Here is a 24,304-nt window from a genome sequence, read left to right as displayed (position 1 = left end):
ATAGCTCAAAGGATTCTACATAAGCGTTGTGCTCCACCATATAGATCATTAATTTATTCAGCAGATCATTAATCATGCAGATCAGTAATTTATTTAGCAGGTGTTCCTCCCTACTTTGTGCCAGGCCTTGTATCAGAGGCTGTGGATACTGGGGTGATGCACAGACACAGACAGGCAAAGAGGCATTATTCAGTGGGAGAAACACCATTTCAAGGAGAACATACAGCCTGCAGCAGGGACATATAACATGATCCCTAACTTCTTTTGAGGTCATCGAGGGCATGTTAGCAGCAGGAATATGGCAGTCAAATGTTGAAAGGTGAATAGGCTCTAGCAGATGACTAGCATGGATAAGAAACCAGGAAAAGGGAATGGAAGATGCAAGGCACATTCGAGAGTACTGAAATGGAAAATCAAGAATATATTGTTACTGATGCTAATAGCCAAAGTGATAACTAAAAATAAGTAAGAAATCATGCCATAAGTTAGCTTAGGAGGGTACTCTTGGTTTTAAAGCAGGTGCTGTTTTTCTCAGAATTGAAGTGGAAATTTGACCATAGGTGTGGTAGAGGGATGCAAGGTTCCATAAACTGGCAGATACAATTATTGAATAGCTATGTGTGTCTCTTTTGCTTTAATTTTTATTGTAGGTAGTTTCTTAACCCATTTTTTGATAGTTGACTAATTCCAAATTTTACAATAATTATAGATATAGAAGTGAGGAAGCTTTACTCTGGGTTTAATAATCACATAAAATATTTATAGATTTTTCTTTAAGGCACTAAAATATTTACTGTATTTTTTATTGCCTCTGTGTAAGTTTAAAGGGCTTGTTTATATATTCTTTGTGCACCCACTATTAACTTAGCATATTTTTTCTACAGCAACATAATATAATAAATACAGTGATTTACCATATAAAATTTAAAAGTGTTGTCTTACCAGTTTTCTTAACACAGATAAAAGAAATCTATTAATATTTTATATATTAAAAGTAAAAATCTAAGTGCAAAATGTGTGTTTTGTTTTTGAAAACTAGGTTGGTGTGTGATTTGCCCTCTGTTTAAATGTTAGAATTGACTTAGTTTCAGAGCTGGTGCCCAGAGTTTCTCATAAAGGGTTTCCTGCATCTGCCTGCTCTAACTGATAAGAATCCAGTGTTTAAGCCTTTTGTATATCTAAGGAAATTCCTGTTAGGTGTGTGCACATTCCCCTTTGTTTTCAGTATTAACCTTAGTGAATTGGCCATAAGAATACACAACATGCTATTCTTTTAGCAAAATCCTTTTGCAGATGGGGGACGCTTTCCTGCAGATGGGCATAAGTTGATCAGAGCAACTAGTATATGTTTCAGACCACCATGTGGACTGGTATTTCAGTGAATGGCATGCTGCTTAATTGCTTTTAAAAAGTAACATCTGTATGCATCAATTAGGTAAGATATTCTGCACTGGTAGTATATTTTCAGTAAATTGAAATAATTTATTATAAATATAATTAAATTTGAAAAGGCCTTTCAAGTAGTTATTTGCTGTAGCAAATTAAACAATTGATTCTATGTAGATACCTTTAGATGGTATTTAAATGTTTTTCTTTTATGATATCCACCATATCTACAAGTATAACGGGGTTGATAGTCAGAGGCTGGACTTACTGTTTCAGTTAAATCACACCTGTGTTAAAGCCAAAATTATTGGGCCCAAAGAACTATTCCTGCAGCTGTGTATTGCAATTTTCAACCAGGAAAGCTTTATAGTGCTTTTGATTCTTGACTTCCTATTAGGAAATGATTTTAGGAAAAACCAGTGGCAGAATTTCTTACTTTTGTCAAATAACAGTAAATAATACTTTCTGAACTATAGTTTATGTCACCTTTTGTTTGTTTAATCAATAATAATTATTTTCTCTTTGAAAATGTGAATTTTTTTATAGTTTGTTTGGAAAATTAATGGGTTTTTGTTGTTGTTGTTGTTGTTTTTGAGGCGGACTTTCACTCTTGTTGCCCAGGCTGCAGTGCAATGGCACGATCCTGGCTCACTGCAACCTTCACCTCCCAGGTTAAAGCAATTCTTCTGCCTCAGCCTCTGGAGTAGCTGGGATTATAGGCATGCGCCAACACGCCCAGCTAAGTTTTTTGTATTTTTTTTTTTTTCTTAGCAGAGTTGGGAGTTTTTCCATGTTGGTCAGGCTGGTCTCAAACTCCTAACCTCAGGTGATCCGCCTGCCTTGGCCTCCCAAAGTGCTGAGATTACAGGCATGAGCTGCTGCTCCTGGTCCTAAATTTATGGTTTTTAGCTAAAATGAAATTTTAGAATAAGGTAGATGTATTACTTTATAAATATTTATTAACAAATTGATATTTGTAAGAAAATTTCAAATTTTTAACATAAGGAAAAAATAGAGGGTACTTCATTGCTTTAAGTCATTTTAATTCTTTAGATGGATTTCAACAAAAATTTATTTCTCATTTCAGGCCTTTGAAGACCTCAGCAAACTAATGATCAAGGTATATGTCATTTATGCCTATTAAATTCATACCAATTATAATACAGTTTTTGAAACATATTTAATTAGCAGACATTTTGGGGACAATATTACTTTTCAGTCTTTTTATTTGACAGGCTAAGGAAATGGTGGCGTTATCAAAATCAATTGCTAATAAAATTAAAGACAAACAAGGTGACATCACAGAAGATGAGGTAAATAAGTTGCTTTTTTTAAAGGCATTTGGAACAATATGACACATATAATGCAGTGAGGTTTCTGTGGTTTACATTGCCTTTCTGAATGTACTGTTTTATTTCTTTTGGGACTTGGGGATATGTTAAAGTACTAAAAGTCAATCATAAAATTTCTCTTAGTTCTATTAGGATTAAAGGCTATTTCAATGCCTTTTTTGGAGTGTAGAAAACAGAGATACTGAAATGTCTAAGGAGTGGCTGTTTTATACATATTCCTAAGGTTGATGTTTGTTTCATTCAGTTTGTCTACAATCTAATCACTGCCATTTTCCTAAATTTTCCATTGTACTATTTGGTTGGCGTTATATATAGCCCAGTTGTTATCAGAATCTCCTCTCACATCAAATTTATTAAATAAATAGAGTATGAGAGACCACGAGAGAAGTAGGATGGAGAATAATTAGATGTATGTAGGGAACTCCTGGAAATCTGTTCCATTACAGTTCACAGCATAGAAACATAGTAGAAGGAATGGGTACACGTAGAAATAGTTGAATGGAATTGAATGTATGATGGAATTTCAGATACTGGGGTAGACAGACTAATTCTGCATTTTCTCCTCTGTTATTATAGACCATCAGGTTTAAATCCTACTTACTGAGCATGGAAATAGCTAACCCAGTTACCAGAGAAACCTACGGCTCAGGCACACAGTACCACATGCAGCTGGCCAAACAGCTGGCTGGAATATTGCAGGCGCCTTTAGAGGTAAAAACTAAACCTACGTGTCTTTTTAAACTGTGTTAAATTAGCCCTATGTCATCAGAAATGTTAACAAGAGCATAACTCCTTTCATGATATTTGTCAACTGACATGTTTTTTTCCTTTCAGGTATATTAAATTAGTTCACTGTGCTTATTATTCTTTGTCTGTAATTTTCTAAATTGTTTTTAATTTTTATTTTTGACATCTATAACTTTGTAAATGTATTTGATATGAAGTTTTCCTTATTTTTCAAAGGAAATATATGATCTTCCTCTGTAAAGATAAATTTCACCTATCTAGTTTTTACTATATAGTACTATTAATCATTCCATAACACAGATTCATCTTTTTTTTTTCAATTCCAGTGTACAGGGAACATTTGTTATGCTGAGCCATAAAGCACGCATAAAGTTTCCAAAGGTTTACAGTCATACAGATTGTATTCTCTGAAACAGTAAAATTCAGCTAAGTATCAATGACAGTTAACTGGAAAACCCTGAACTGTTATTAAATTAAGCAATATAATTCTAAATACATCAGAGCTCAAATAGGAACTTGTAATGGAAACTAGAAAGTATTTTGAACTGAATAATAATGAAAATATAATATTAAAACCCATAGCTTCTACTGAAGCTGTGCCTACAGAGAATTTTACAGCTTTGAAATGCATACTATTAGAAAATAAGGAAGGTTGAAATGAAGACTAGAAATATTTAACTAAAAAAACTAGAAAAAAATTCAGCAAAATAAATCTACAAAAGTAGAAGGAAATAAATAATAAATGTAAGAAAAACTAACTAAATAGAAAACGAATGCACAATAGAGAGAAACAACAGAACCAAAAGTGGAATCTTGGAAAACAATAATAAATATGACAGATCTCTAGCAAATAAATCAAAGGGAAAGCAAGAAAGAGGGAGATAACATGAGCAAATGAGAGCAAGTAAGCACACAATTCCAACATCAGAAATGAAAAAGGAACATTTCTACAGATTTTGCAGGCATGAAAAATATAAGAAGATGATATTAAACGCAACCTGCCAATGTGTAGACTCAAGGCTACTAAATAAGTTCCTTCTGTAATTTAAAATCTTCCCATAAAGAAGTATTCAGGCCCAGATAACCTTGTGGGTGAATTCTTTCAAATATTTAAGGAAGAGGTAATACTAATCTTACACAACTTCTTCAGAGAGTAGAAAAAGGTAAGCCGGGCACGGTGGCTCAAGCCTGTAATCCCAGCACTTTGGGAGGCCAATGCGGGTGGATCACGAGGTCAAGAAATCGAGACCATCCTGGTCAACAAGGTGAAACCCCGTCTCTACTAAAAATACAAAAATTAGCTGGGCATGGTGGCACGTGCCTGTAATCCCAGCTACTCAGGAGGCTGGAGAATTGCCTGACCCAGGAGGCGGAGGTTGCGGTGAGCTGAGATCGTGCCATTGCACTCCAACCTGGGTGAAAAGAGCGGAACTCCGTCTCAAAAATAGAAAAATGTAGAATACTTCTAACTAATTTTAAGAGGCCAGCATTACCTTAGGACCAAAGTTTGAAAATGACATATCAGAAATGCAAATTATAGGCCAATCTCTTTCAAAACCAGAAATATAAGAATTCTAAACAAAATGTTAGCAAATTGAATTTATTAATATATAAAAAGACCAAATGCCCATCAGTGATAGACTGGACAAAGAAAATGTGGCAGATCTACACAATGGAATACTATGCAGCCACAAAAAATGATGAGTTCATGTCCTTTGTAGATACATGGATGAATCTAGAAACCATCCCTCTCAGCAAACCAACACAAGAACAGAAAACCAAACACTGCATGTTCTCTCTCATAGGCGGGTGATGAACAATGAGAACACTTGGGCACAGGGAAGGGAACAACACTCACAGGGATAGGTTGAGGTGGAGGGGAGGGGAAGGAAGGGACAGTGGGGAGACAGGGAGGGACAACACCAGGAGAAATGCCTGATGTGGGCAATGAGAGGTGGTGGAGACAGCAGACCACCATGGCATGTATATACCTATGCAAATATCTTGCAGGATGCAGGAAGTACACATGTACACCAGAGCCCAAAGTAAAACAACAACAAAAAAGACCCCAATAATCATGACCAAATTGGCTTTTGTTGAGGTTGGTTTGACATTTGAAAGTTAATCAGTGTAACTCATCACATTAACAGAAAAAACGGGAAAATCATATGACCTACTTATTGGATACAGAAAAAGTAGTTGATAGTGCAAAGACCAGTTGCGATGAAAACTCGTAGCAAACTCAGAATGGAAAGAATTTCTTTTAACAGATTCATCTTCTAGTCTGATAGTATTTAGGCAATCAAAAGTTTATTAAAGCACTTGTATTAAAAAAGATTTCAAACCTATGACAAATAGAATAGTATAATGAATCCTCTGTGCCCATCATCCAGTTTCTTCTGTAAACCAGCCTCCACTCGAAATTATTTTAAAGCAAATCCCAGACATCACATCACTTTATCTGTGAACATTTCAGTATGTAACTCTAATGATAAAGACTCCTTTAAATACAAGTATAATCTCATTTCATAATGGAAAAAATTAAAATAATTTCTTAACATTTTCTAATATCTAGTGTTCACATTTTCTTTCTTTCTTCTTCTTCTTATTTTTTTTTGAGATGGACCCTCCCTCTTGTTGCCCAGGCTGGAGTGCAATGGTGTGATCTCGGCTCACTACTACAGCCTCCGCCTCCTGGGTTCAAGCAATTCTCCTGCCTCAGCCTCCTGAGTAGCTGGGATTACAGGTGCCTGGCACCATGCCCAGCTAACTTTTTTGTATTTTTAGTAGAGACAGGATTTTACCATGTTGGCCGGGCTGGTCTCAAACTCCTGACCTCAGGTGATCCGCTCGCTTTGGCCTCCCAAATTGCTGGGATTACAGGCATGAGCCATCGGGCCCAGCCTAGTGTTCACATTTTCTCGTACAGTTGGTCTGTTTCAATCAGGATTCATTGTAGTTTGTTGATTTGTTTCTCAAGTTTGTTTGCTCGTTTTTTTTTTTTTTTTTTTGAGATGGAGTTTCACTCTTGTTACCCAGGCTGGAGTGCAATGGCGCAATCTTGGCTCGTCACAACCTCCACCTCCTGGGTTCAGGCAATTCTCCTGCCTCAGCCTCCTGAGTAACTGGGATTACAGGCATGCACCACCATGCCCAGCTAATTTTTTTGTATTTTTAGTAGAGACGGGGTTTCACCATGTTGACCAGGATCTCTTGACTTCGTGATCCACCCGCCTCGGTCTCCCAAAGTGGTGGGATTACAGGCATGAGCCACCACGCTGGGCCCCATTTGCTCGTTTTTAATTTCATGAGTTCTTTCTTTTCCTGCCTCTTATCTCCCCTGCCCACACAACTATGTGTTTCTTGAAGAAACTAGTTTATTCTAGAGTGTGCTTTTCCTTTCTGTGTATTTCCTGTAAACTGGTATTTATAATAAAGGTTTGTTAGGGTTTTAAACAATTATTATTGCAAGACTATTTCATAGAAGCTGTTGTGTACTTCCATCAAGAGATATATAATGTCTGATTCTTTTGTTAAATTTTAAAAAAATTTGTTGTGGTGTTAACAGCCATTGACAGTCATTACCTAGATCTGTTATTTCATTGGGGGTTGCAAAATGGTGATGGTCTTATTAATTCTATGCTTTCTTCATTTATTAGCTGAAATAAGTTAAAACATTTAAATGTATTTTTTTGAAACATGGTGTAGAGACCCTTTTTTTATTTAAGTAAATGTTAAAATGGTAATGAGGCCAGGCACAGTGGCTCACGCATATAATCCCAGCACATTGGGAGGCTGAGACAGGCAGATCATTTGAGGTCAGTAGTTCAAGACCAGCCTGACCAACATGGTGAAACCCTCTCTCTACTAAAAATACAAAAAAAATTGTCAGACGTGGTGGTGTATGTCTGTAGTCCCAGCTACTCGGGAGGCTGAGGCAGGAGAATTGCTTGAACCTGAGAGTTGGAGGTTGCAGCAAGCTGAGATCCCGCCACTGCACTCCAGCCTGTGAGACAAAACAAGACTCTGTCCCAAAAATTAAAAATAAAAATAAAATGGTAATGACATTAAAATGCAAGTAGTGAATCTGAACTGCCTTGTGGTATCTGAATAGGTTCTCCTTTGTGTGAATACAGTTTTTATAAGCTTCTTAAAGAAATTTCAGATTTCTGATATCCCTGTGATTATGATTCCTGTTAAGAAATGTTAACCGGTGTAATTGTAACATAATGCTTTTTTAAAAATTTCGTATTTTAACAGGAACGAGGGGGAATAATGTCACAGAGGTTTACTGCTTAGTAAACCGAGCTCGAGGAATGGAACTAAGAATAGAAAATTTAAATATTCTTTTAGCTAAATATAGAATTTCTCACTACAAATTCTGAATACAATTTGAGGAAGGATTGTGAATATCAAAGCTATTTTGAGACGCACTGTGGTACAGTGAAAAGAATACTGCCTTGGGATCCAGGAGGCAGATTGTTTTCCTGGTTTCAATAGTGATTTGCTTAGTGAGCTTCAGTAGCTTATTTAACATCTCTGAGACTCAGTTTTCCTTCTTTTTTGGGGGGGTCAGGAGTTCAAAACTTTTTATATTTTTCTTTATAATTGTCACAATAATTGTACATAGTCGTGCCATGTGGTGTTTCAGTGCACGTATACATTTTATAATGATCGAATCAGGGTATATTAGTCCATTTTTATGCTGCTGATAAAGACATACCCAAGACTGGGCAATTTTCAAAAGAAAGAGGTTTAATTGGACTCACAGTTCCACATAGCTAGGGAGGCTTCACAATCTAGGAGGAGCAAGTCGCAGCTTATGTGGAAGGCAGCAGGCAAGGAGAATTGTGCATGACAACTGTTTTTAAAATGATCAGATCTCATGAGACCCATTCACTATCAACAGAACAGCGCAGGAAAGACCAGCCTCCATAATTCAGTCATCTCCCCCCAGGTCCCTCCCACAATACGTGGGAATTATGGCAGCTACAAGATGAGATTTCAGTGGGGACATAGATTCAAACCAAATCATGGGACAATTAACATATTCATCACTTAAAACATTTATCATTTATTTGTGGTAATAACATTCAAAATAAATCCTCTCCTGTCTGTCATATGCAGTCACAGAAAAGAACAAAATAATTCTTTTTTTTTTTTTTGAGACAGAGTCTCGCTCTGTTGCAAGGCTGGAGCGTAGTGGTGCCATCTTGGCTCACTGCAGCCTCTTCTTCCTGGGTTCAAGCAATTCTCCTGTCTCAGCTCCCCAAGTAGCTGGGATTACAGGCTTGCTTCACCATGCCCAGCTAATTTTTGTATTTTTAGTAGAGACAGGGTTTCACCATATTGGCCAGGATGCTCTTGATCTCTTGACATCGGGATCTGCCCACCTTGGCCTCCCAAAGTGCTGGGAACGTGAGCCACCGTGCCCGGCCAAGATAATTCTTTTGTTGGAACATGGGGTGGAGCTGGAGGTTATTATCCTTAGCAAACTAGTGCAGGAACAGAAAGCCAAATACCCATATTCTCACTTATAAGTAGTAGATAAATGATGAGAACTTATGAACACAAAGAAGCAAACAGCAAACATTGGAGTATACTTGAGGATGGAGACTTAAGGGAGGGAGAGGAGCAAAACAGATAACTATTGGGTACTGGGCTTAATATTAATACCTAGGTGATGTAATAATCTGTACAACAAACCCTAGTGACATGATTTTATCTGTGTAACAAACTTTCACATGTATCCCCAATGTGAAATAAACGTTTTTTTAAAAAAACAAAGAATCAACCTAAGTGTCCATCAGTGGATGAATGGATAAAGAAAATGTCAGATACATACAAATGGAATACAATTCAGTCATTAAAAAAAAGAATGAAATCACATTATTTTCAGCAACATGGAGATACTGGAAGTCATTATGTTAAGTGAAGTAAGCCAGACACAGAAAGACAAATAGTGCATGTTCCCACTCATTCTAATGGAGGTAGAGAATAGATGATAGATATCAGAGACTGGGAAAGGTATATAAGTGGGAGCAGGGAAGAAAGAAGAAAGGTTGGTTAATGGGTACAAACATACTGTTAGATAAGTTCTGATATTCAGTAGCAGAGGAGGGAAGCAGCAATGTATTGTATATTTCAAAGTAGCCAGAAGGGAGGACTTCAAATGTTCCTAACACATAGACACGATAAAAACTTGAGGTAATAGGCACCCCAAATACCCTGACTTGATCATTACACATTTTATGCATGTGTATTAATACAAATAACCCCTATACCCCATTAATATGTAAAATATTATGTATCAATAAAAAGTACTCAGGGCTGGGCTTGGTGGCTCATGCCTGTATTCCCAGCACTTTGGGAGGCCAAGGCGGGAGCATTGCCTGAGGCCAGGAGTTCAAGACCAGTCTGGCCAACATGGTGAAACCTGGTCTCTACTTAAAATACAAAAAAAATTAGCCAGGAGTGCTGGTGTGTTCCTGTAATCCCAGCTACTCAGGAGGCTGAGGCAGGGGAATTGCTTGAACCAGGAAGGTGGAGGTTGCAGTGAGCTGAGATTGTGCCAGTGCACTCCAGCCTGGGAGACAGAGCAAGACTCCATCTAAAAAAAAAAACAAAAAACAAAAAAATCATGGTATTCAGAAACAGAAAAAAAAAAAAAAAGAAATATACACTGCATTGTCATTATCTAGTCACCCTGTGTAATATAGCAGCAGAACTCATGCTTCCTGTCTAACTGTAACTTTCTTTCTGTTGACCAATCTCTCTCCATCCCCTTCTCCTGCCTACCCTCCCCAGTCTCTGGTAGCCACTCTTCCACTCGCTACTTCTATGAGATCAACTTCTTTTAGAGTCTACATATAAGTGAAATCAAGTCATGTTTGTCTTGCTATGTCTGGCTTATTTCACTTAATGTAATATCCTCCAGGTTCATCCATGTTGCTGCACATGACAGGGTTTTATTATGTTTTGTGCTGAATATATATCATTGTATATATATACAGCATTTTTTTTAATATTTAAATTTTTTGTTTTGTATTTTTGAAACAGAGTATCACTCTGTAGAGCATAGTGGCACAATCTTTGCTCACTGAAACATCTGCCTCCTGGGTTCAAGCAATTCTTGTGCTTCAGCTTCTCAAGTAGCTGGGATTATAGGGGTGCACCACCACACCAGGAGAATTTTCATGCTTTAAGTAGAGACAGGGTTCTGACCATGTTGGCCAAGCTGCTCTTGAACTCCTGACCTCAGGTGATCTAGCCACCCTGGCCTCCCAAACAAAGTGCTGGGATTGCAGGCATGAGCCACTAGGCCTGGCCCCCAAATTTTTATTTTTATTTTTTTATGGATACATAATGATTGTACATATTTATGGGGTACATGTGAAATTTTGATAGAAGCATATAATGTGTAATGAACAAATCAGGGAAATTGAGGGTCTGTCACCTCCAGGATTTATCACTTCTTTGTGTTAGGAACATTCCAATTCCACTTTTCTAGTTAGTTTAAAATATACAATAAGGCCAGAGGTGGTAGCTTACACCTGTAGTCCCAGCACTTTGGGAGGCCAAAGTGGGCGGATCACCTGAGGTCAGGAGTTCAAGACCACCCTAGCCAACATGATAAAACACTGTCTCTACTAAAAATACAAAAATTAGCTGGGTATGGTTGGGGGGCACCTGTAATTCCAGCTACTTGGGAGACTAAGGCAGTAGAATCGCTTGAACCTGTGGGGTGGAGTTTGCAGTGAGCTGAGATTGTGCCACTGTACTCCAGCCTGGGCAATAGAGCTAGACTCCATCTCAACAAATAAATTAAAAAAAAAAAAAAGAAATATACAGGTCAGGCTCGGTGGCTCATGCCTGTAATCCCAGCACTTTGGGAGGCCAAAGCAGGCAGATTATGAGGTCAGGAGATCAAGACCATCCTGGCTAACATGGTGAAACTCCATCTCTAGTAAAAATACAAAATATTAGTCAGGCATGGTGGCATGCGCCTGTAGTCCCAGCTGTTTGGGAGGTTGAAGCAGGAGAATTGCTTCAACCCAGGAGGCGGAGGTTGCAGTGAGCTGAGATTGTACCACTGCACTCTAGCCTGGGCGAAAGAAGCAAGACTTTGTCTCAAAAAAAAAAGAAAAGAAAAAAAGCTACAATACTTTATTGTTAACTATAGTTACCCTATTGTACTACTGAATGCTAAATCTTATTCCTCTGTCACTTTTTTTTTTTGAAACGGAATCTCGCTCTTGTTGCCCGGGCTGGAGTGCAGTGGTGCAATCTCGGCTCACTGCAACCTCCCCCTCCCTGGTTCAAGTGATTCACCTACCTTAGACTCCCGAGTAGCTGGGATTATAGGCACCCACCACCATGCCTGGGTAATTTTTGTATTTTTAGTAGAGATGAGGTTTCACCACGTTGTATATGATAAAGCATATAATGTGATCTGTCCACCTCAGCCTCCCAAAGTGCTGGGATTACAGGCTTGAGCCACTGCGTCTGGCCTCTTATTCCTTCTAATTGTATTTTTGTACCCATTAAGCCAACCTCTCTTCATCCCTCCTTCCCCACTACTCTTCCTACCCTCTAGTAACCATTTTTCTACTCTCTATCTGCATGAGATCCATTTTTTAACTCCCACATATGAGTGAGAACGTGGGATATTTGTCTTTTTGTGCTAGCTTACTCCACTTAACAGTGTCTTCCAGTTCCATCCCTGTTGTTGCAAATGATGTCGGCTATGGTGAATAGCGCTGCAATAAACATGGGAGTGCAGATTTCTCTTCCATATACTCCTTTCCTTTCTTTTGGATGTATACCCAGCAGTAGGATTGCTGGGTCTTGTGATAGTTGTTTTCAGTTTTTTGAGAAATCGCCATACTGTTTTCCATAATGGCTGCACTAATTTACCTTCCCACCAACAGTGTGTCAGAGTTCCTTTCTCCACGTCCTTGCCAGCATTTAGGGACCCAGTTTTCTTACTTTTAATATCAGGATTTCGACTGAGTGAAACTGTTCAGCTCTAATATTTTCTGTTTTTATTGTGATAAATAAGGCTGTTCAGGAAGCCTTTCCTTTGCAATAGTTAACTCTTCTGAACCAACTTGGTTGGAACAAGTTGCCTTGTAGATAATGCAGAGGGAAAGCTGCCCCGCCCCTTTGGCTGTGTATCAGCAGTGGCTATTCTTCAGCTGCCCTTGCTCCTTTATGTCCAGGTGTCCTTGGCCTCCAAGACTGTCCAGGTACTCTTTGTGCCCAAACAGTTACCTCCATGCAAATGGCTCACCCAGTCCCATGAGTTAAGCCCTGCTCTGTGTTTTTATCTGAATACTGATCATAGCTGCCATCAGTGAGTACTTACCATCCACTGGACACTCTGCACATACACGTTTATCCTCCCAATAACTCAGTGACATGGCTGCTCTTACTGTCCCATGTAGGGGATAATTTGGAGATTAGGAAATTGAGGCTTAGAAAGATGAAATAACTTGGCCAGGCGCAGTGGCTTACGCCTGTAATCCTAACACTTTGAAAGCCAAGGCGGGTGGATTACCTGAGATCAGGAGTTTGAAACCAGCCTGGCCAACATGGTGAAACCCTGTCTCTACTAAAAATACAAAAAATTATCTGGGTATAGTGGCCCATGCCTGTCATCCCAGCTACTTGGGAGGCTGAGGTAGGAGAATTGCTTGACCTTGGGAGGTAGAGGTTGCAATGAGCTGAGATTGTGCCATTGCACTCCAGCCTGGACAACGAGAGTGAAACTCTGTCTCAAGAAAAAAAAAAAAAAAAATGGAAAGATGAAATAACTTGAGCAAGCCCATAGCCAGAGACAGTGGTTTGACAGGTATTTGGATCTAGGCTGGACTGGCTTTGGAGCCAGCCTGTGGGACTGAAAGCTATGCTTGTTATCACCACACTATGCTGATTTGTTAAGGCTGCACTGTCCAAAAAGATAGCCACATCACATGGTGACTGGGGACTTGAAATGTAGTTAATCCAAATCAAGATGTGCTGCAAGTGTAAAATGCACCAGATTGAAAAGACTTTGTATAAAATAAGGAAATGTTAAACATCTCATTAGTAATTTTTTGTATTGTTTATATGTTACATTGGTTCTATATTCAATCTAGTGGACTAAATAAAATATATGCACTAAAATTAATTTCACATGTTTCTTTTTACTTTTTAATGTGGTAAATTTTAAAATTTACAATAACATGTGGCATGCAGATTTGATTGGGTAGTACTACTTTAACGAATAGAAGTCTTTGGCTCCTTTGTTAATCTTTTTCGCTTTGCAGTGATTAAATCACATAAAATTATTGATAAAAATTTTAAAATTTACTCTTCTGTTTTAGTGATCATTACAATTGTATAGCATTACTGGAATTTTTTTTCCCTCTTAGTTGCTTTCACCTGAAGATTTAGTGAATGCATGCAAAATGCTGGAAGCACTGAAATTACCTCTCAGGTAAAGGAACCTCTGCAGGAAGTTCGCCACCTGCAACCCTGATTCTGCATGGGGTAGATGGGAAAGGCCAGCCAAGTTTGCCATCCCTAGTGTCAAGCCAGTATATTGCCTTCTTGCAATTATATTATTTCATCTTTATCAGGGCTGGGCATGTTCTTACAGGACCAGTAGTCAGACTCTTATGGATTTGGGGGAATGAGATAGGGTGTGGTTCTGCCCATGAGATTAGAATAGCCCCTCTTCCCTTAGACATTTTGTGTTAGTCTCTGGAGATGTTGAGCTGTGAATTTTCTTTTCCTTATTCTTTGGTTTGAAAAGGTAGCCAGGCGGCCAGGTACAGTGGCTTACGTCTGTAATCCCAACACTTTGGGAGGCCCAGGCGGGTGGATCACCTAAGTTCAGGAGTTTGAGACCAGCCTGACCAGCATGGAGAAAACCTGTCTCACCAAAAATACAAAATTAGCTGGGCATGGCGGTGCATGCCTCTAATCCCAGCAACTCAGGAGGCCGAGGCAGGAGAATTGCTTGAAGCTGGGAGGTAGGGGTTGCAGTGAGCCAAGATCATGCCATTGCACTCTAGCCTGGGCAACAAGAGCGAATTGTTTTTTTTCTGTCTCAAAAAAAAAAAAAAAAAAAACGGTTTAAAAGATGTGCTCCTGGCCGGGCACAGTAGCTCATGCCTGTAATCCCAGCACTTTGGGAGGCCAAGGTGGGCAGATCACCTGAGGTCAGGAGTTTGAGACCGGCCTGACCAGCATGGAGAAACCTGTCTCTACTAAAAATTCAAAATTAGCCGGGCATGGCGGCGCATGTCTGTAATCCCAGCTACTCGGGAGGTTGAGGCAGGAGAATCACTTGAACTCAGGAGGCGAAGGTTGTGGTGAGCTGAGATCACACCATTTTACTCCAGCCTGGGCAACAACAGTGAAACTCCATCTTAAAAAAAAGAAGATGTGCTTCTTCTCAGCGGTTGAATATCCTAGATAATTCCTGGCTTTGTTCTCACACCTGTGTTTTCAGGCTCCATGTGTTTGACAGTGGCGTCATGGTGATTGAGCTTCAGTCTCACAAGGAAGAGGAAATGGTGGCCTCAGCCCTGGAGACAGTACGTGAAGCCAATTTTTTCCAGTCTTTAAAGCTACGAAGACCCAAAGTCTTGCAACTCAAAAAGCAGGATTTCCTTTTGAATTTAACTTTACTGAAAAGTAGCATCACACACCCAAATAAAAACGGTTTATCACTAACAATGAATCTATATTAACCAAAGTCATACATTAAGAGCTTTTTGAAATTTCTTGACACTCTTAACATCTTACATGTAAGGAGAATTAAAATTAGGTGCTTTCTTTTCGATTAAAGCTTAGTGTTGAGAACAGATTTTTAACTTTATCAGATGTTACACACAATTAAAGTTTTTCTTCCATTAACACCTAGATAAGCAGCTTTGTAAAACACCACAAGTTGTTTTATGAAAATAATTGCTTCGAAAAATATAAAAAGCAACAGTAGTTTAGATGGATTTTACTGGCCAAACTACCAATATTACTCATTAGGATATTTAAAATAGTACTGTGTTTATAGCTTCTATGCTGAGCCTGTATAATTTGAATAACTCCCATTTATTATCCTTCTCATTTTCAACTAGATGAAAACCCCAAGACTACAGCTGTTTCTACCACATGTTTTAAACCTACCATAGGTTTATGTATAAAGTTTCTTCACTGCAGCATGTAATATGTACTCAGAATTTGTTATATATTCTTTTTCAGAATATCCAACAGTTCTTTTTAGGCTTTGGTACAGTGACTTTGTTACATTATAGGGAGCTTGATCTTGATATTTTAGTCTCTTCTATGTCTCTTCTGGGTCCTTCACCTTTTGTAGGATTAAGCATTAGTTAAGAATTAGTTCTAAACTGAATGTTCTTTGGAATTTAGTAGAACATTAAATAAATTATTTCTTGCATATACTGGTATAAACTGCCTACTATTAGTACCCAGAGTGTGTTTAAATTAGTGTCCTACATGAATTATATTTTTTTCTGCTGTGTGTTTCTGTTAGGTTTCGTCAAAGGGATCCCTAACGTCAGAAGAGTCTGCTAAGCTCGTGGGAATGTCTGTCCTCCTGGCAAAAGAAAGGTTAGTGAAGTTCTTACCTTTCATTACAATGTAATGTGTATTTGTGTTTCTGCATGGACAGATAATTGTGTGGGGTTTTTTGTTTTAGGTTGCTGCTTGCAGAGAAGATGGGCCATCTTTGCCGTGATGACTCAGTGGAAGGCCTGCGTTTTTACCCAAATTTATTTATGACACAGAGCTAAGGGTTTTGTATTTAAAATCCTTTGTGTCATATGCTTGTGTCATGTAGAGGTTGTATGACATTGAGCTAAGAGATGAACCCTGATTGACTGAGAATTTGTTCATACTTCACAGTGTAATGTAAAACTCTTCTAATTTCTCACTAAATATTGTCCAGGAAATTTATTTAGGATACACATAGGAAAATACAGAAAAGTGAATGCCAACATGACTTTAAAATCATGCTATAGTTTTAAAATCATGCCTGAGTTTATTTGAAATATAGTGCATTTTAACTTGATCCTCAAATCTAATTATTTTGTAAAGAAGGGAATTTAGTTTTGCAGAGAATAAAAAGAGAAGTTGCATGTTCGAACAGGTTAGATGATTATTTGGGTGTGACTGAAATTCACCAAATTATACATGACAATGTTGGGACAAAATATCATACTGCAGCATGCTATATGAGGCTCCTGCCAAGGGCTTTTAGAAGGAGTCATAGGCATGTCTTTAACATACCAAATAAAACACCTTTAAAAATGAAAGAATTTTATTTGAGATATATATATATATATATATATATATATATATGTATTCCATCGTATGTGTGTGTGTGTGTATATATATATGTGTATATATACATATATATATTACAGCTAGTGCATAGATATATTCCATCTAGGGTGTATGTAAACACACATACACACATATTCCGTCTAGAGTATGTGTGTGTCTCTATATATGTGTATGTGTATATATATATATATATATATATATATAGAGAGAGAGAGAGAGAGAGAGAGAGAGAGACACACACACACACACACACACACACACACACATCCACACACACATATATATATTCCATCTAGTCTCTTTTTGTTTTTTTAAGTGATGATTTCATGGCTGGCATTTAAAGAACGCAACTGTGTCATTTTGTTTCCAAATGCTGTGGGTTTTGAAACTGCACTAGAGAGCTGTATAGACATGCCCAGAGTTATGATTACAAATTTAGGAGGTAGACAGCTCAGGAATTCCCTGGGTTGTTGTGCCGGTGGAATGGCAGAGGGAACCTTTAAATAACTTCACAGGAACCTTAGTGCTCTTTTACCTCAAAGCCACAGACAGAAAATAGAGAATGGAAAAGTAATGTCTCCTTTTCTTTTCCATCAGGAGTTTCAACACTGAACTTTAAAAAGTCTCTCTCATATTCCCGCAATATTTTTTTTCTTTGTCGTTTTTCAGTTCTATAGAAAAACTATTTTGGTACCAGGTGTTACTGAGATAACAACTGGCTAATACTGCATGCAGATTGCTTAAATGTTAAAGTGACTGCCTAACTTCACATGTTACTGCTCTATAGCCTCCAGTATTTTGGCATTATCTCAAACTCAGGGACCCCACAGGACAGGAGACTCCCGTTCTGAAGCTGGGTTGGAAGTGAAAGGGTAGTGATGGTTTTGGCCAAGCCTGCGGGAGGGAAAGTATTGTATTGGGAGCACCCTTGGGACCAGGAGGAGGGATGCCCAGGTTCACACTCTGGGTCCCCTAAGATATTGCCAGTGGGTAATGTGGAGGGCCACCTCCAGAGCCTGCTGAAGTGCCCTCTGGGAAGTACCATGGACCTTCAGCTGTAGACCGAGGGGATCCCAGTCCCTTATCCCTGTTTAAAAAGTGGCTATTGTTCCTTGGTGTCCTCCAGTGTCACAGGAATGCTGTGCCTGAGACATCCTACTTGGTTTTTGTTTTCCAAACCTGTCACTGACTCTTCAATTGTGTGACAGATCCTCTGGTTCCCCCATTGGTCAGCCTCAGATTTATTTTGAGGGTAACTCAGTGTCTGACTGCCCAAGGCTTTTGAGGGGTTAGTTGGACCATTGTGTGAACTTGTTTGTGTGTCTCACCTCTTTCTGGGTGGTACTCACTGTCTCACAGTGCTCTGGCAAACTTGTACACTCTCTCTCTCTCTCTCTCTCTTTCTCTCTCTCTCTCACACACACACACACCTGGCTAAGGCTTTTAAAATTATAAAGATAAATAATCTGTTTCACCAGTTGGAGTGAGTTGCAAGGAAGATTGCTGGAGCTATTAGATCTAGCTCTCATGGTTTGGATTCATTAAAGCAAACCTACATAATTTAACATATTTGTTTACTTTAGTTTGACAACTGATGAACAAAAATGGAGCAATCTCAATTGTATAAAGTGACCTAAGAAGGAAGACAAGTGACATATAAATATATTTTACAAATGTCAGATTAATTTAAAAATGAGTATGATTGGTTTTATTATTTTTAAAGTGGGCATTCTTCACTCTTTCTAGACCTTTGTATGTATTTGTGTATTTTTATCTTTTTTTTGGCCATTATTATAAGGTGTTATTTTGGCCCTCTAATGTAGAAGTTATGTTTAAATATAACCAATCAGGCCCTAAGTGCAAAAAAAGTTCTGTCTTGGTGCTTATCATCACTGGCTTAATTGTTATTTTTTTGTTTTCCTAACTTTGCTCTTAGGAGCATGAATCTCTTTGTAGCTTTATGGTAATGCAATATTTCTAGTCATTTACTGTGAAAACATTTTTTTACATTGTGTTGGTGAAGATTATTGTAGGGTTAAATGATTGGTATTAATGTATATAGAGTAAAATTATTACAAAAATTAAAAATGGTTTCTCTTGGCATTCCTTTTTAATACTCTGAAAAATATATGAAAATGATAAACTTTTAGTCATACGAAAGCCAGTTATGTTAAGAACTTTTCCTTTGGATTTTATACTCAGGAGTTGCTTATAAATGTTTATGACATTGAGCTCTTACTGTTTTAATTGTCTTAAAAGAATGGGACACGTCTTGAACTGGTTTGGTTTTTAAAAAATTCTTATGTGAATTCCACTGTTGCTGACCATGTATATTCATATGAATGTACTCTTTCTTGTTCCTTGTTATCAGATTAATCTGAGAGAACGTGGATCATCCTGTCATCATTCTCATGCTCAAATACTTAAAATGGTTCTTTTGCCCAAAAGTCTCAGGGTCTTCATTTTGGTACAGTGGAGTCACAACTTGTAAGGTGGTTAGGTTTTAAAGGCCATGCCTAAGGACTAAATCGAGCATGCTCAACATGGTCCTTGAAAATCTCCTACGTTACCAATAAAGTTCTCTTTGTAGTCTTAAAGTTTAAATTCCATCAGAGTTATATGTAGGTATGAACACATTTTGCTTATATTAAGTACAAAAATACAAACTGTGTGTCAAGAGTAGATTCTTATAGCATTAATAATTTATGTGCATGTGTCTTTTTCTAAGAGGTATGGTTGAATTTACACAAATTGATTGCTAATCCCATCCCTTGCGGTCTAGAGTTTCAGCTGCACAAGGGCAGTGGTTTTTAGCTGGTTTGTTCATAGATATATCCTCAGAGCCTGGAACAGGGCCTGGCACACAGTAAGCATTCAATAAATATTTACTGAATGAATGAACTCTGACCTATATTCCTATGTATAATTTGATTCCACTTTATCCTACTTTAGCTCCCATTCAATTCAATGTAAAAAACATTTTTTTTAACACATAGCAACTTTGTGTCAACACTTTTGTTGGGCACTGGTAGTGGGAGGGGATACAAAGATGAATAAGATCAGCCCTGGCCTTAAGAAAAGGGAGACCTAGTTGGGGAAACTGACATGTAAGCAACTTTCACTGAAGATGGAATGAAGTAAATGCCATGGAAGGGGCATACGTACCATGCTGGGGAGGACAGAGGTAGGAGACCTTAGTCTTGATGGAGGGCTTTGGAAGCCTTCAAAAGAGAGGAAGACCTGGTAAACTAGGCTCACAAAGACCAAGAGATTGTCAGTAAGTGGCAGGTGTTGGGAAAAAGGAACAGCAGAGGTGTGCCCCTTCATGGTCCTGGACACATTCCCCTTGTCTATCCAAAGTTCCCTTCATTACTACTTTTTTTATTTTTTTTGGGATGGAGTCTCACTCTTTCACCAGGCTGGAATGCAGTGGCAAAATCTCAGCGCACTGCAACCTCCACCTCCCAGGTTCAAGCGATTCTCCTGCTTCAACCTCCAGAGTAGCTGGGACTATAGGCGCCCGCCACCATGCCTGGCTAATTTTTTGTATTTTAGTAAAGACAGGGTTTTACTGTGTTGACCGGGATGGTCCCGATCTCCTGACCTTGTGATCTGCCTGCCTCGGCCTCCCAAAGTACTGGGATTACGAACGTGAGCCCTTCGTTACTTCTTCCCACTCACCTGCCCTCTTCCACACCCACCCCCACCAATCTAAATTATACTTTGCTCAATCCTGCCTGCTCCAGAAACATTTCCAATACACAGCTCTATTATTTCTAAACTCTACAAGTTATGTTTTCACTTAATCAGTATAAAATTTCACAACTATTGTATGCCTTCTATAGTGGAGGGAAGGAGGGCTTAAGAAAAAACCCAGATGCTTGTCTTTTCCATACACTTAACTATTTTGTCTTGATACCATAAGAAAATAGAGAAACTGGGTTTAAGTTCAAAGACTGTCGTGTAATATTTCTTTTGAATTCTCACTCACCTAGGTCAGTGACTACATGGTAGATTCCGAGTAAAGTATTAACTAAATTGAGTGATTTTTGAATTATAATACTGAGTCTTGCATGAGTTGAGTAGCAAACCAACTGTGTTGTGTGTCTTTTATCCTCTTCCCAAGAGGTTTCTCAACCAGACTTGTCAAGGCTTAGCCTGTCTGAGTGAGATCTGCTCTATTTTATTCAATTATCATGGCATGAGCCACATCCGTGATGTGGAAAGCACTCCAGAATAGTTGTTATACACATGTAAGATCTTGTTATTACCGTGTGAAAATTGGGCCATTCGTGTTCTTCCTTGTGTCCTGATATGAAATCATGAGTCAGTTTTAGCTTTCATCTCAGAGTATTACCCCAGAGAAATATAAGGTCTCTCCTTTTGTATAAAGGGAGTTATTGAGATAGTATATAAATTTTATACAACTTGTACGAGATCACTAGATCAGTCGCTACCCAGAAAGAGAACTGAAGGTAATTTTGCGAGCCGTATCAGTTATAGTTCAATACTATCCATATCAGTGTTGGTTTGAAAGCTTTTTTTCTTTCACTTTTATATTGCCTTGTATTAGAAAATGTTAAATTACATCTTAATTGTCTAATAAAGACAGCAGTACAGTTTGGCAAGAATTTTAATGGAGACAAAATTGACCAAGCATTTCAATAAAGCTTGTATTTAAAAAATGACCAAGCATATTGATAGAGCCACTTGTACCATGAAGAATAGCTTTTTGAATTTCCACCCTTGCAGAGTAGCTTTTTTGGGGAAAAATATGTGTCTGAAAGATTAATACAGAGAAAGTTGCCTCCGATATGTTTCACTTAATCACTAGAGAATTTCACAACTATTGTATGCCTTCTACAGTGGAGGGAAGGAGGGATTAAGAAATCTACCCAGGTTTCCAGTGTCAGGGCTGGAATTTAATCTAGGCTTTGTCTAAAAGTGTATTTTTTACTTGCATACAGTGTAAGTAGGAGGTCCAACTTCATTCTTTTGCATATGGCTACTTGGTTATCCCAGCACCATTAGTTGACCATTAAATGGTCTTGGCATCCTTTTGAAAAAACAATTGGCCTTATGCTTGCATGTGGGCTTTTTGTTTTAATAAGCAATTACTAAAAAATCAATTGACCAGCCAGGTGCAGTGGCTCACGCCTGTAATCCCAGCGCTTTGGGAGACCAAGGCGGGTAGATCACAAGGTCAGGAGTTTGAGACCAGCCTGGCTAACATGATGAAACACTGTCTCTACTAAAAACACAAAAAACTTAGCCGGGTGTGGTGGCACGTGCCTGGAATTCCAGCTACTTGGGAGGCTGGCAGGAGAATCGCTTGAACCCAGGATGTGGAGGTTGCAGTGAGCAGAGATCATGCCACTGCACTTCAACCTGGGTGACAGGACGAGACTCCATCTCAAAAAAAAAAAAAAAAATCAATTGACCATAGATATGAGTTTATTTCTGAACTTGCAATTCTAGGTATATGTCTATCTTTTTGCTAATATCACACTATCTTGATTACTACTGTTTTGTAGTAAGGTTTTTTTGAGACAGAATCTTACTCTTTCAACTAGGTTGGAGTTCAATGGCACAATCTCAGCTCACTGCAGCCTCCATCACCCGGGTTCAAGCAGTTCTCCTGCCTCAGCCTCCTGAGTAGCTGGGACTACAGGTGTGCGCCACCATCCCCAGCTAATTTTTTTTGTATTTTTAGTAGAGACGGCGTTTCGCCTTGTTTGCCAGGCTGGTCTCAAACTCCTGACCTCAAGTAATCTGCCCGCCTTGGCCTCCCAAAGTGCTGGGATTATAGGCATGAACCACCAAACCTGGCCTGTAGTAAGTTCTGAAATTGGAATCTATGAGTCCTCAAATTTGCTCTTCATTTTCAAGATTGCTTTATTCTGTTCTGGGTTCCTCATACCCCCATATAATTTTTTTTTTTTGAGACAGGGTCTGGCAGTATTGCCCAGGCTAGAGTGCATTGGCACAATCTCGGGTCACTGCAACCTCTGCCTTCTGGGCTCAAGCAATCCTCTCACTTCAGCCTCCTGATGGCTGGAACTATAGGTGCACACAAACACACTGGCTAATTTTTGTACTTTTATAACTCCAGTACCTGCTGTTTCCACTGAGCTTTTGCTTTTAAACTGAAATGCCGGCCAGACACGGTGGCTCACACCTGTAATCCCAGCACTTTGGGAAGCCAAGGCGGCAGATCACAAGGTCAAGAGATCAAGACCATCCTGACCAACATGGCGAAACCCCATCTCTAGTAAGAAATACAAAAATTAGCCAGGCATGGTGGCCTGCTTCTGTAGTCCCAGCTACTCAGGAGGCTGAGGCAGAATGACTTGAACCAGGAGGTGGAGGTTGCATTGAGCCGAGATTGTGCCACTGCACTCCAGCCTGGTGTCAGAGCAAGACTCTGCCTCAAAAACAAAAAAACTAACAAACCAAACAAACAAACAAAAAAAACCCGAAATGCCAGGGACTGGGTGGTATGTATTTCAAAAAAGAATTTGAGCTTAAATTGAATGCATATTAGACTAGATAATTCTACTGACAGTGAAATGGGATGATCACCTTAAAGTCTTCTTTGAAACTTTAGATGGATTGAATTAGTATTGCTAGAAGTAACTATTTGACAAGATTGACTGGGTGTTGTTTTGTTTGGTTTTGTTTCGAGACACACTGTACTCTGTCACCCAGGGCAGGAGTACAGTGACGTCATCACTGTTCTCTGTAGCCCCAACGTCTTGGGCTCAGTAATTCTCCCACCTCAGCTTCCCAAGTAGCTGGACAACAGGTACATGCCACCACATCTGGCTAATTTTTTATTTATTTTATTTTTTGAGATGGGGTCTTACCCAGCCTGTGCAGTGGCATCATCTCAGCTCATTGAAGCCTCCACCTGGGTTCAAGAGATCCTCCTGCTTCATCCTCCCAAGTAGCTGGGACCACAGGCACGTGCTATCACAGCTGGCTAATTTATTGTATTTTTGGTAGAGATGGGGTTTTGCCATGTTGCCCAGGCTGGCCTTGAACTCTTGAGCTGAAGCAATCCACCCCCCTTGGCCTCCCAAATAATTTTTTATTTATTGTGGCAACGGAGTGTCACTGTTTGGCCCAGGCTGGTCTCAAACTACTGGGCTCAAGCAATCCCCCTGCCTTGGCTTCTCAAATTGTTGGGGTTACAGGCATAAGCCACCACAGTTGGCCGACAAGTTAAGTTCTTAGAAAACTTTATACCTCTGGTAACATATACCTAAATACTTGTGCTACCTTTTAAAAAATGAAGTGATAGAGTCACAGAACTGCAAATCACTGATTTTCAAATACTTTTTAAATGAGATAAAGTTTACAAATTGCAATGCACAGATTTTCAGTCAGATGAGCTTTAACAAATAGTAAATCTGTGTAGCTCACACCCCAAACAATAGAACATGTCTGTTACCTCCTAAGATTTC

At 38.9% G+C, this 24,304-nt stretch overlaps 1 protein-coding gene across 7 annotated transcripts in view; it reads left to right on the top strand.

Annotated features, from left to right (window-relative positions):
• VPS36 (vacuolar protein sorting 36 homolog) overlaps positions 1-19,285 on the top strand; it is a 40,211-nt gene extending 20,926 nt beyond the window's left edge. For 6 of the 7 annotated variants that reach the window (XM_054252735.2, XM_054252732.2, XM_054252727.2 and 3 more), the window contains 7 exons: positions 2,474-2,506; positions 2,622-2,699; positions 3,315-3,449; positions 13,901-13,965; positions 14,986-15,070; positions 16,027-16,103; positions 16,192-19,285. In XM_054252735.2, coding sequence (XP_054108710.2) covers positions 2,474-2,506; positions 2,622-2,699; positions 3,315-3,449; positions 13,901-13,965; positions 14,986-15,070; positions 16,027-16,103; positions 16,192-16,285 — 567 coding nt within the window. In that variant the 3' untranslated portion in view covers positions 16,286-19,285. The remainder of the gene's footprint in view (positions 1-2,473; positions 2,507-2,621; positions 2,700-3,314; positions 3,450-13,900; positions 13,966-14,985; positions 15,071-16,026; positions 16,104-16,191) is intronic. The other variant, XM_078351134.1, reaches the window with a different exon arrangement.
• Positions 19,286-24,304: the final 5,019 nt, after the last annotated feature.

The sequence above is a fragment of the Callithrix jacchus genome, chromosome 1 (genome assembly GCF_049354715.1).
Source record: "Callithrix jacchus isolate 240 chromosome 1, calJac240_pri, whole genome shotgun sequence".
NCBI classification, from domain to species: Eukaryota; Metazoa; Chordata; class Mammalia; order Primates; family Cebidae; genus Callithrix; species Callithrix jacchus.
This window is presented reverse-complemented; position numbering and strand designations above follow the sequence as displayed.